We start from the raw sequence: 13,619 nt of genomic DNA on the forward strand, positions 1-13,619 counted from the left end.
AGAAGGAATACACAAAATCACTGTACCAAACAGAATTGTTCGACAGAAAAGTCTCAGGAAGTACCATACGAACTAAAGGCAACACTAACAAAGGAAGAAGTTCAAGCTGCATTGAAGAAACAGGCAAACAGTAAATCCCCAGTAATTGATGGGATACTAATTGACCTAGTTCAACAAAGAGATGCAGTCCTGGACTTGCTCATCAATCTATGCTAGGAAAAAAGATCCATTTTTTTCTTCTCATTCCCAAGAAAGGTGGTCCAACAGAACGTGAAAATTATCGAACAATATCATTAATATTATGTGAAAGCAAAATATGGTTGACGATCATCTTAAACTCGCTGGAACTGGCCAATTTTTGACACGTCATTCACATGGGACTGTGAGAAGGTCAAGCAGGATTTAGAAAAGGCTGTGGCACCAGGGATATCAATACTGATGTAAGATGGATCCTGGCTGAAATAGAGAATACTAGGAAGAATGTTTATTTGTATTTTGTTGATGATGCAAAAGCATTTGACTCTGTGGATCACAATAAACTACAGTTAACATTGAGAAAAATGGGAATCCTAGAATATTTAATTGTGCTCATATAAATATATATAAATAGACGAAGAAGCTCTTATCTGAAAAGAACAATGGAACACTATATGGTTTTAAGTCAGCAAGAGTATGCATCAGAGTTGTATCTTTGCTCCATATCTATCCAGTCTGTATGTTGTTGTTGTTGTTATGTGCTACTGAGTCGCTTGAGACTCATTCCGACAAACTCATTCCCACCACCCCAATCACAGAATCGATTCATCTCTTCGAGGGTCTTCCTCTCCTGCACCGTCCCTCAACTCTCCCAAACATGATTTCCCTCTCCAAGGACCAGTCCCTCCTTGCAAAATGCCCAAAGTATGTCAGATGAAGCTTCAGAATCCTTGACCAAGGAGCATTCTGACTTCACCATCTCCAGGACAAACCTGTTTTTTCTCCTAGCAGTCCATGGTATATTCAACACTCTTCTCCAGCACCACAGCTCAAAGGCATCAATTCTTTTTCTATAATCCCTAGTCACTGGCCTACTTTCTGATGCATAGCACGTAATTGTGAAGACTATAGCCTGGATCTGGTGCACCTTAGTCTCCAGCCTGATGTCATTGCTCTTCAGTACTCTTGAGAGGTCCCTCACAGCTGACTTCCCAATGCAATTTGTCTTTTGATTTCCTGGCTGCTGGTACCAAGAGTTGACTGTGGAACCAAGTAAACTAAAACTGTTAACTATTTCAATCTCTTCACCATCATACTGATGCAGCCAATTGGCCCAGTGGTGAGAATCCTTGTTTTCTTGATGTTGAACTTCAATCCATATTGAAGGCTGCAGTCCTTGACCTTCTGCAGCAAGGACTTCAGGTCCTCCTCAGTTTCAGCAAGCAGGCTTGTGTTATCTCCATAACGCAGGTTGTTGATGACTCTTCCTCCAGTCCTGATACCACATTCCTCCTCATACAGCCCAGAGTCTCGAATGATGTGTTCTGCATACAGATTGAAAACGTATGGAAACAAAATACATCTCTGATGGACCCCCTTCTTGATTTTGAACCATATAGTGTCTCCTTGCTCTGTTCTGACAACTGCCTCTTGGTTCAAGTATAGGTTTCACATAAGCACAATCATATGTTCTGGGATTCCCATTCTTCTCAGAGTCAGCCATAGCTTGTTGTGATCCACACAGTCAAAAGCCTTTGCATAGTCAATGAAGCACAGATAGACATTCTTCTGGTATTCTCTGCTTTTTCCCAAAATTTATCTAACATTAGCTATAATATCCCTAGTACCACAACCTCTTCTAAATCCAGCCTGTACATCTCATATGCAAGTTCAAGCTGAAGTTGAGGAAAATGAAATAAAATCCACGGGAACATTTGTCCCACTTGAATTTCAAAACCATCTCAGGAACTGGTTTGAGGCCTTTGGCACCAATGAGCGTAGACCAAATGAGCTCTGGGAGAATATCAAGAAAATCGTTCATGAAGAATGCAAAAGATTATTACAAAGGCTGAAGACGAACAAAAGGCCAAGAATTGATGTCAGATGAGACTTTGAAACCAAGAAATCAAAGATATGAACAGAAAATTTCGAAAGGCAGCTCCGGACAACAAAGCAAGATACTTTAAAGAAATATGCAGAGAGCTGGAGTCAGAAAATCAAAAGAGTCAAACTCACTCATCATTTCTTAGGCTGGAGGAGTTGAAAAAGAAATTCAAGCCATGGGTGGCAATATGTAAGGATACTTTGGGTAAAATGTTAAATGATCCAGGAAGCATTAAAAGTATATGCAAGGAATACAGAGTTACTGTATCAGAAAGAACAGGCTGACATAAAAGAATTTCTTGAAATAACATATGAGCAAGAGCCTATGGTGATGAAGGAGGAAGTTCAGGTTGTTCTGAAGGAACTGGCAAAAAACAAGGCTCCAGGAGTTGATGGCATACCAGTTGACATATTTCAACAAACAGACACTGTCCTGGATGTGATCACTAAGTTGTGCCAAGAAATCTGGAGGACAGCCAGCTGGCCCACTCACTGGAAAATATCAATATTTGTTGCCATTCCAAAGAAAGGTGACTCAACAGTGTGGAAGTTATAGAACAATATCATTAATATCACATGTAAGCAAGATTCTGCTGAAGACTATCCAATCTGTATACTGAGCAAATAATTTATGAAGAATGTGGAGGAATCAGTATCGGAGGAAGACTCTTCAACAACCTACATTATGCATATGACACAACCTTGTGTGCCTAAAGTGAAGAGGAATTGAATCTTTTGTTACAGAAGATCAAAGACTATAGCCTTCAATATGGATTACATATAAACATCAAGAAAAGAAAAGTCCTTATCCTTGGGTCAGTAGGCATCACCATCATAAATGGGAAAGGATTGCAACTGTTAATGATTATGTCTTTCTTGGAACCACAATCAACATCCCTGGTACCAGAAACCAGGAATTAAGGAGACATATTGCTGTGGGCAAGGCCACTGTTAAGGACCTCTCCAGAACACTGACGAGCAAGGATGTCAGATTTAGGTAAGATGCACCTAATTCAGGCCACAGTCTTTTCAAGTACCTGCAATGCATCTGAGAGCTTGACAATGAATAAAGATGACAGAAGAATTGAAAGTTTTGAGTTGTGGTGCCGAAGAAGAGTACTGAATATCCCATGGACTACAAAAACAGTGAATAGATATGTCTTAGAAAAGGTATAGTCAGAGTTCCGCTTGGAGTCCAATATGACAAAATCTCCCTTGCTTTGGACATATTGCTAGGAGAAGCTATTCCTTGGAGAGAGGTATCATGCTTGGAAAGGTGGAGGGTTAGTGAAAGAGAGGATTGACAAAGTGACCACAGCAATGGGCACAAGTGTATCAGGGACAATAAGGATGCACAGGACAGAACAGGATTCAAGTCTATTGTTTACAGGGTGATTTGAGTTGTATTCAACTCGATGGCACCAAATTAAAAAATCCTGCAATCACATGCAAACCATACAACAGATATTTTCTAAATATAATTCTGCTTTCAAGCCTAAGCATTGTCACCAATGTCACAACTATTCTGATCAATTATTCTCCCCGTGCAATAACTAAAGCTGAAAATACAAATTAAAGAATCTCATGATCACGTTTGACCCATAATTTCAATCACACCTTCTACTATCTGTCACCAACCTAAGAACACATTTCTCTGTCATATTTTTAAAATACACTTAATTTAGTCTGTTTTCATGACTGTGGTTCCTTCCAGTCTGAACCTCTTTCCTCTAGTGTTGCATTGCCACTGCTGTCACCTAACAGGCTCCTTGCAGTTTTCTCTTTACATCACCCTGTGTATGCTAACAAATAAAACACAGCTTTCATGAGAGCACTGTTCCTACAATTTCCTGAGGAAGGTATAAAATTCTGATGTTATAATCCCCCACAAAATTACCCCAGGTTCCTCCAGCTCACATCTTTGGAGCTTCAACTTTAGACATTTCTTAAAATATTTACTGTTTTGTTACTCTCTTAGCTCAAATTTCTAGCTTATAAAATTGATCTTCATTTGTTTCCTGGCTTTCTACTTATTCTAATGTTATAGTAAATCAAATGCCACTTCTTTTATCCTTTAGGTCTCTTAAGATTCAAACGATCACTTCTTTAATTGATCACTTGCCGTCATTGAATCTGCTTAATGGGTTATGTCAGCAGCAATTCTATATCCCTTCCTGGCTGAATACCTATACCCTTCCTTGATCCTCATTTGATTTTTTACAACTTCCAATTTTCCTAGATTTACACATCATATATTCCATGTTCTAATTATTAATGAATTCATACTGAATCATGCCACATCAGCAAACAAACATATTTCACTAACAGAAAGCTTCCTCCATCGATGTCATCAAAGCAGACTATTTTGAGGAGCAGCTTTCTCCAGTAGTATTTTGAGTGCCTGCCAGCCTGAAGACTTCACTTTTCAGCACCGGATATCAGACAATATTCTGCTACCATTCACAGACTTTTAAAGCCTCTTTCTTCCAGAAGTGGGTGGCAAGTTCTGTTTTCTAGTCTGTCTTAATCTAGAAAATCCACTGTAATTTGTCCTCCATGGGTGACCAAGCAGGTATTTAAAACATTGGTGGCATAATTTATAGCATCACATCAACATATGGGACACCAAAGTACTACCAATGGATACTATGACAAACTTTTCATTAACAAAAGGTATTTCAATACTCTGAATTTTCCCCATTAATTGCTTCTGTAGAAATATCACTCATTCACTTAAGTCAGAGGTGACCCTTTGACAGATCTCTTATCCTATGAAAGGATATGTCTTATCTTTCTCCCATTTGCTGCTGGTGGATTTAATAAACTCCTGGAAAACTATAGCAGTGTCACTTCCCTATGAACCATGACACCAGTACCCTCTTGTAGAAATAAAGATTCCAATAAAAAAAAAAAATGTTAACCGATCAAACACTGTTTACTTTGGCAAAAAAGTAAAATTCTAAAGGATTCTTCTGAATGTATTTATTAAAACAATTACTTGCTATATAATACACTCTTTTCTCAGATATACTGATAGTGCCTAGGATTTCCAAAATGGAATAAATTGCCTGAGGAGTATGCTAACATGACAAAGCATTATTTAACAAGAGGTTTAGGAAGAGACACCAGTAATAGGACTCTGGGAATGGAATTATTAAGCAGAAAATGATAGCATTGAGGAAGCCAGAGTCTGTTTTTCATAAACAGAAGGTATAACAGTATTAGATGCTACAAAATGGTCCATGAGAAGAGAGTTGAATCAGGGCTCTTAGATTAGGTTAAAGACAATGTGGGGCAGACATGTTGTTGTTGTTGTTGTTAAGTGCCATCGAGCTGTTTGCGACCCATAGCGACCCTATGTACTACAGCCCTAAAACCTGCTCTATCCTGTGCCAATCGCACTGCCTCTGACACACCCATCCCGATTACCTCAGTCACTGAGTCAATCCACCTCATAGAGGATCTTCCCCTTCTGCGCTGTCCCTCCACCCTCCCAAGCATGATGTCCCTCTCCAAGGACCTGTCTCTCTTTACAATATGTCCAAAGCATGTCAGGCGAAGCACCAGAATCCTTGCCTCCAAGGAGCAGCCTGGTTTAACCCTCTCTAGGATGAATCTGTTTGTTTTCTTGGCAGTCCATGGTACATTCAATACTCTTCTCCAGCACCACAGCTCAAAGGCGTCAATTCTCCTTCTATCCTCCCTAGTCATTGTCCAACTCTCTGATGCATAACAAGTGATTGCAAAGACCATGGCCTTTATCAGGAGCACCTTAGTCTCCAGAGAGACACCGTTGCTCTTGAGTATTTTAGAGAGGTCCCTAACAGCAGACTTTCCCATTGCGATGTTTTTTTTTTTTTTGATTCCTGGCTGCTGATGCCAAGAGTGTTGACCGTGGAGCTGAGCAAACTGAAGCTGTGAACAATCTCAATCTCTTTGCCATCCATCCTGATGCTACCAGTTGGTGCAGTAGTGAGAATCTTTGTCTTCTTGACATTGAGCCTCAGTCCATACTGAAGGCTGCAGTCCTTGACCCTTTGCAGCAAGTGCATGAGGTCCTCCTCAGTTTCGGCAAGGGGCAGATATAGATTCTTAAAAAATGGATCTCCTACCCCTTTGGCTTTGACTTTTACCACATGGATGTGTGAGAACATGCAAACAAGTGTTTAGGCTATTAATGAGAAGTTTGGTCAGTTTTGCCATTCCACCAAGTTAAATTTGAACAGTGTAGAAAATGTGAATACCATTACCAGCAAGAAAGAAAAAAACACAGAATGCAGCACTTGCCCTTCGGAGTCAGAGATTCTTGCACAAGACTGAGACAGAAGAATCAAATCTGCAGCAACCGCAGAGAACCAGAGACAAACATGAGATAGAACTGACTCGGGTCTGCTGTCCCACAAGTCAGAGCCCAAGTTTTCAAGAGGGACTAGTGAGGATGGGAAACTCTAAACTGGAAAGCTTTATAATAATGACCTAAAGCCACAAAGATGAAGGTCCGATAGCCTGTGGGCATACTTGAGAAACTTTCCTGAATGCAGAACTGGATTGTTTCCAACTTGAATTGTAAACTGCTCACTTTCCTAATAAACCTCATAACCATGAGTGTGGTTCTCAGAGTTCTGTGTGGCCATTTCAATAGATTATCAGAACCAGTATCAGAGCAGTGAGAGCCCTGGAAGGAAGAGTTAGTGTTAGAATAGTTAGATATAGGTGCAGGGGTTTGCGGCACATCTGACCTCGTAATCACCCGTTTTCTGTTGTGGATGTTATCGATGGGGAATATTCTCACTTGCATAGAGATGGTTGTACATGGCTGTCCCTATGTCAGTCATTCTATCACCACCAGTAGTCATTGAAATAATCATGTTTTATATTCTCAGTGGTACAAACAGTTAATGCATGTAGCTGCTAACCGTAAAGGCTGGAAGTTCAAGTCCCTTAAGGGTGCGTCACACGAAAACTCTAGCAAACCATCTTTGAAAAAATTGGCCATAGAACCCCTAAGGAGTACAGTTCTAATCCAACCCAAATAAGATTGCTGTGGGTCAGAATCAACTTGATGAACTTTTTAAAATTTCTTAACACGTCAGAAAGACAAAAGGGTCATGCTATTATAATGATTTTATACTTCATAGGACACATATGAACATTCATTGAAGTCATTATATTTCAAGAAAGAAATTTATATTAAATCAGGAACTAATATGTCAAACACTCTAAGGCTCTTTATGTTCTTAGGCTCCAAAAGAGAAAACGAATCTAGCAAGGACATGAAGCCTGCAAGTAATAGAATTTGGAACGGAAGTTATTTTTCCTCTTTTGTGGCCTTTCCTTTTATGTGATTAACTGACTGAAAACTCGCTGTAGGGCAGCAATGAGTCAGTTCTAACTCAACGACACAAAACAACAACAACAACAACAAAAACTGTGGCTCAGATTTTCTTCAGTGGCAGTCTATAAAAAAGTCTTTTTTTTAACCTATTTCATTTCATTCTTTGTTTACTAGGCACTATTTGTGCATAGGGTATAAAGGAAAAATTCACTGCTTCTCAGGATAGGGCAAAGTTAAGAGTTATTTTTCCATAGGGTGAGTATGAGCCATAGTTGACTTGACGGCACGTAACAATGATAACATCACAACATAGCAACTCTGTAGGACAGAGAAGAATGACTCCATAGGGTGTATAAGGCTGAACCTTTTCAGAAGCAGGCTTCCATATCTTTCTCCTCAGGAGCAGCAGGTGTGTTTTCCTCTGCAGACCTTGAAAGCAGCAACCACCATGGACTTTAACCATTGCATTTCCAGACTCCCTTGCTATATTATGTTGTTGTTTTCAGGTTATGTTGTTGGTTTAGGTGTGGCTGACTCAGTTTCAACTGACAGCAACCCTATGTACAACAGAAGGAAACCTTGTCCCATCCTATGCCACCCTGACAACCTCTGCTGTGCTTAAATTCATTGTTATAGTCATGGTGCTAATCCATCCTGCAGAGAGTCTTCCTCAGAGGTAGGTCAAAATGGAAATAGTCTTAAAATATTGCCCTCACAATCTTTTGTTTTTAAAACTAAACAAACCAAAACAAAACATCAAACCAACAACAAAAAATAACCAAAAGTAACTTGAGAATCAGAGGGGCGAAGGGATTAGCCCATCTCACACTTTATTAGTGTAGGAACTAAACCAGTAACGGAGGTTTCCAGATTCCTAAATCATATCCTTTCTCATTTTAAACTATATACCAGTCTCAATATGTTCACAGCTGTATGCCTGTGTCAAAAGGAAAGGTAAGGACTTCTCTTATCTCTCCATTTCTCAGTGATTGAGTAGAAATAGTGTACTTACCTTGAGATTTTATATAAAAACTTAAATTTTTGTAATTGTAAAGATAAACATTTTTTCCCCTCAATGTTGGTCATAGGGATACATAATAAAACTTGTACGAATAAAATAAATCCCCAACAAAAAATAAATGTTATGTTTTAAAAGAAGACTTCTAAGATGAAGTTTATAAAAATAATATATTTACAAAAGAAATGACAATCTTCTCACAAAGTAAAAATCTCTCAGTTTTACATTTTAAAGAAAAGATACTTCTGATCAAATCAACAAAAATTTAGATTCTGTTCTAGCTGTTCATGCTTTTTATCATTTTTAACTACATAACTACTGATGAAAAAACAAAGAGATTTTTCCAGAGTTAAAGAAAAGTGATAACATTTCAATCATAATTAAAATACATAGCAGAAACTATGTGCTATATAAGCTACTATGAGTAAAACTAATATATGTACTTTCTAAACAATGAATTAGCTTCATGCATAAATAACACATGTCAAAGGATTTAAGTGTTCTCTATTATAGCTAGTAAATAATTATGGCAAGTTTGAAACATTTTCATCACCATTTCTGAAAAAATCTCATGTTATCTAGACGTGCTGACAGATGGCAGCACACATAGTTCTGAGTAAATAAATCTGTCATTAAAAAATCAGTGCTGAATATGAAGACAACTGTCACAATCATGTCTATACTACAGAACTTCTGGGAGAGTTAACCAATTATATTATCAATTATATTATGTGCATTCACATTTATAATGCATAAAGGTGAGGAAAGAAGGACATTAATGATTTTTATGGTGACAGGAAAAAGGCTAAAGATTGCATTACTCTAGAAATAAAACATAAACATACTACAGTGTTACCATCTTTGTAATAGCCTTTCCAAAAGCTTTGTCTGGTAGCTGAAGAATTAAATGAGAAATTATGAATTACTGTCAAAGAATCAAATACTCAATTTTAAATGACAAGTTAATATGTTTTGTAGAAATTGTAGTAACAGATTCATACCTGAAATTCAAATGTGAAACTCATCAAGCAAATGGTTATGCTATTGATAGTGGAGAATGGAGCCTCTTACCTCTTGCCTGTCGTCCTGGACCACAGCCTTCCTGGACTCCAGGACTGCCCTGCTGCACACTCCATGGGACCAGCTGGCACCTGCGCCATTTGTGAGTCTTCCATCTACAAGAAAAAACAGCAACAACAACAGCAAAATGGAGCCAAATAGTAGATGGCAAATCAGAGCAAATCAATAGCATTAAAACATGTAGATATGGTATTTAGTGACATTTAAGTAAGATTTCTCTAGAAGGATCATAAATAGCAGTATTACAGATAAAAACTATTCTCTTTGAGGAAAAGAATATGTTATTATGAATTTCTATAGGAGAAGATTCTCTAGAGAGCATTTGTCTTTTTAATAATCAGAATTGCCAAAAGAGGTATCAGCACCAGAATTGATGCATTTCATTTTAATAAGGTATATTCACTTTGTATTTGAGATAAGCAACAGCATTCAAGACATGAGCCTTGTTATTGCACCGTGCTCCTTTGTTTAACACTGTGTGTTAACTCAGGAACAGCAATTATATTACACTTCCCAAAAATAGATTCTCAAAAGAAATAAATTTGGCCTCGTAGATACCTACATTCATGATTTTAACATATAGTTACACTATTTGTCATTTCTGATCGATTTATTATGATTATAATTTGTAATAAATTTCACCTTAAATTAGTGTTTTATAATGATAAGGGCCACCACTTGATGCCACAGTATTTCATTTGTTGTCAGAATTGCAATTATATCCTACAGTGGGTTTCGGTTAGGTATTTCCTGTTTTTTAACGGTAATGAGTCAAAATGTTTCTAATAAAGATGATCTATAGCTTCAATAACCTTAATTTTGTTTGGAGTGGCCACCAAAGGAACAGAACAGCTATCTTACTAGCATCATTCAGATAAAGATGTCATTTCATGAGCCACAATGCCAGCGTTTATGAGAAACAGGTGCTCTTTGGTGCCAGGGGAGACATGCTTAGGCTATTTCTATAAATGAGAAAGAATTGCTTCCTTTTGTTTTTTTTTTTAAAGTATTGTGCTTCATTAATATTAATAATTTTTCTGCATTTTTTATAGGTTATGTCAACTTAAGAAATCTCGCCATACTCAAACTAATGATACAGTTGGGTAATTTACACCAGTAATCATCTCCTTGGGGGGACTTAGTAGAAGAGAAGCTCTCCTAAAATTAAGAGCTGGCACATACAGACATCAACACCCCAAAAGCCAGGTTATTGTTGGCTTCCTGTTCTCATCATGTAAAAGACCATGAACTTGAAGGACATGATGAGCGTTCTCATAGCTGTGTTACCTGTAACTCTGACACACTTGCACAGTCTCACAGGCCTTCTCCTCATAGAGAGGGTCCACGCAGTCCCGGCCTCCATTGGTTGGAAGCTGAATGATGACTCGATGCCGAGACTGCTTCCTGACTCCTGACTCCCCTGGAAGGAAGCATATTTTTAAACTTAGGCATTCTGTATTGAGAGCCCCTTGGAGTACAAACCTAATGCTTATGGAATAAGTCATTAAAGATCTTATGAGAGGTGGGTGGGGGGTAGTGGTGGTGAGGAAGGTGTATATAATTGTAAAAAGAGCTTTATATTTGGCCAAGCACTGAGAGGAAGGGGCCAGACTGATCAGTCAAGGCCTTCCTGTCATTATGCGTGATGAGAGACTATCCTGCCTAAAGAATCACATCCTGAATGCTTCTGACCTGAATTGTGCCTTGTTCTCACACAGTCTCTCACTGCTACGGAGACAGAACCAACTGATGGCTGACCCTCCAATGAGTTTCTGAGGAGAACTGCCTGGGAGAAGACAGCTTATCTTTCTCAATAGGGAGTCTTGCCTTAGATAAACAGAAAAGCTCCCTACAGACTAAGTCATCACAGCTCCCTATAACTTGTTATGTCCTAATCAACTCCACAATGGTGGAAAAAAATAAATAAATCAATGGAGCGTATGTTCTTTTATGACATATATAATTTTACCACAAGTCAAATGTAATTGGTTTCCCTCTGTATTAAGCAAGGAATTTCCAAAGAGTGCTTATCTGAAAACATGACATTGTCTCCAGACACACATGCTTTGACGTCTCTGAAAGAGCTCGTGCAATCTAATAATTTATTAAATTCTCCTAAAGATTTTGTATTCGAAACGCAGCCATTTCATGTTTTCAAAAGTGAGGAATGGAGAAAGCAGTGCTACAGTTAGTAAGAGAGTAACTGCTCCTTTGTATGCTTCTTTTCCCCTGGAGAAGCATGACAGAGCCAATGACTTTCTTTTCCTTGGCCTTAGGTTTGTATTCCTGCCATTTCCCACCACCCTGTTTACCCTGTGGGACTCCTCCCCTCAGTGTACACATGTTATGAATCTTCTGTAGGAGGTTATATTCAATGTTTTACTGTAAAATTGTATTTCTTTGTTATTGGCTAAATTTGAAATGCATAACTTGTAAATTATTCTAGTCATTTATTATTCATGTTAAACAGCCTAAGCTCTTCAATTCAGGCAGTAGTCTAAACATAAGAGTGGTGAGTAGTGAAGTCTAAGTGATTTCCTAAAGGCACATTTTAGGACAAACATTCAGAGTAATAATGATCACCAAAAGTAATTCTCTCCAAATTAAGTTTAAAAGCAATGAAAAGAATCATGATTTCTCTCCAATGACATAATCAATTTGACAGTATTATAATATGAAGATGTTAAAATTTTTTTAATATTAGAAACAGATTATGTCTAAGCCTTGTCAACATTAATAATATATGGTCCAAGTACAATACACATATTTTAAAGATGAAACAGCAATCTTTCATTTATAAAAAAGATTCCCTAGGGATTGTTTTAATAGAACTCCCTTGTTGCATTTACATTATTTTGCAAGATCATTAAATATCTGACACACAGACTTTGAGAACAGAGAAATTTAAGAGGATCATAGATCCAAATAGTTAAAGTTTTTAGAAATGCAGTCAAACATTTTTAAAGTGCTGTGTTAGTCAAGGAAAAAGCATGATTTGACTTTACAATGTTCCAATATGAAGCACACTGTCTCATGGAATGTAGTTATTCTTAACATGGCCTGGACAATTAACTTCCAGAAACGTTTAGAGTGAATATCCACATTAGAAGCAAACTGGATCAAATCATTATTACTTACTTCTTTTACAAATTTTTATTTCAGAAGTTTCTTATCACAGGAAAAAAACCCCACCCACTTTATAAATAAGGTCAATAGAGAATTTGTTTAAGATTTTAATTGGGTGAAGGTTGTTACAGAACAAGTTTTCCATTCAACAGATTATGCACACTTTGGCACTCACTCTGTTTTTTGCGACTGATGGTAATTCCTGCCAAGCACCATCACTCATTTCACCTCTCCTGCTGTGCCCTCCTATCCCTTCTTGGTATCTTTTCTTTGCTCTTGGGTAGATGGTACCATTTCGGTCATTAGTGGTTGATTGTTCTAAGACTGCCTATCTCCCAGCTGTCACTGTTCATCTTATGAACCAGCCTACAATGTGGTTGAAAACTAAACCACAGGTGGAGAGATCAGTTCCAGACCTGATCCACCAATATCTATCAATCAGATCATGAAGCCTAGTGTATTTTAGAATTCTGAGATTTGTTTTGCAATATTTTTCCACTCTGTTTTTCTATTGTGAATTCAGAGCTGTCGGCAGGTAGCCAAGAACCATATAGTTCTAGTCTCAGAGTCATGAAAGCCGAGGCTTGTATAGTCCATTAGTTCTTTGGACTAATTTGTTGCCGTATGTCCATTTTTCTTTGTTGATTTTGTTTTTATTTTTTCTTTGTTACAGAGGAATTAACTTGCCACTTATAAGCTTTTTATAAATTTTTACTCATTTATAAAACATATTGCAATATATTTAAAGCAAGCAAGATCCTGCTGAAAATTATCCAAGAACGATTGGAAAAGCACATCAACAGAGAATTGCCAGATGTGCTGTCTGGGTTTAGAAGAGGCTGTGGCACTAAGGACATGAGAGCCAACGTTAGATGGATCTTAGCTGAAAGCAGAGAGTTTCAGAGGAATGTCTATCTGTGTTTCATTGACTATGCAAAGACATTTGAATGTGTGGATCACAACAAATTGTGGTTAACTCTG

General features: G+C 37.9%; 1 protein-coding gene across 1 annotated transcript in view; it reads right to left on the bottom strand.

The window, feature by feature from the left end:
- Positions 1 to 13,619, bottom strand: part of THSD7A (thrombospondin, type I, domain containing 7A) — a 620,355-nt gene that overhangs the window by 84,238 nt on the left and 522,498 nt on the right. Inside the window, exons 10-11 of the mRNA XM_006880244.1 lie at positions 10,800 to 10,932; positions 9,504 to 9,607 (exon numbers count right to left, since the gene is read on the bottom strand). Of these exons, the coding sequence (XP_006880306.1) occupies positions 9,504 to 9,607; positions 10,800 to 10,932 (237 nt within the window). The remainder of the gene's footprint in view (positions 1 to 9,503; positions 9,608 to 10,799; positions 10,933 to 13,619) is intronic.

The sequence above is a fragment of the Elephantulus edwardii genome, unplaced genomic scaffold, assembly GCF_000299155.1.
Source record: "Elephantulus edwardii isolate Elephantulus edwardi_28Jun2011 unplaced genomic scaffold, EleEdw1.0 scaffold00007, whole genome shotgun sequence".
Lineage (NCBI taxonomy): Eukaryota > Metazoa > Chordata > Mammalia > Macroscelidea > Macroscelididae > Elephantulus > Elephantulus edwardii.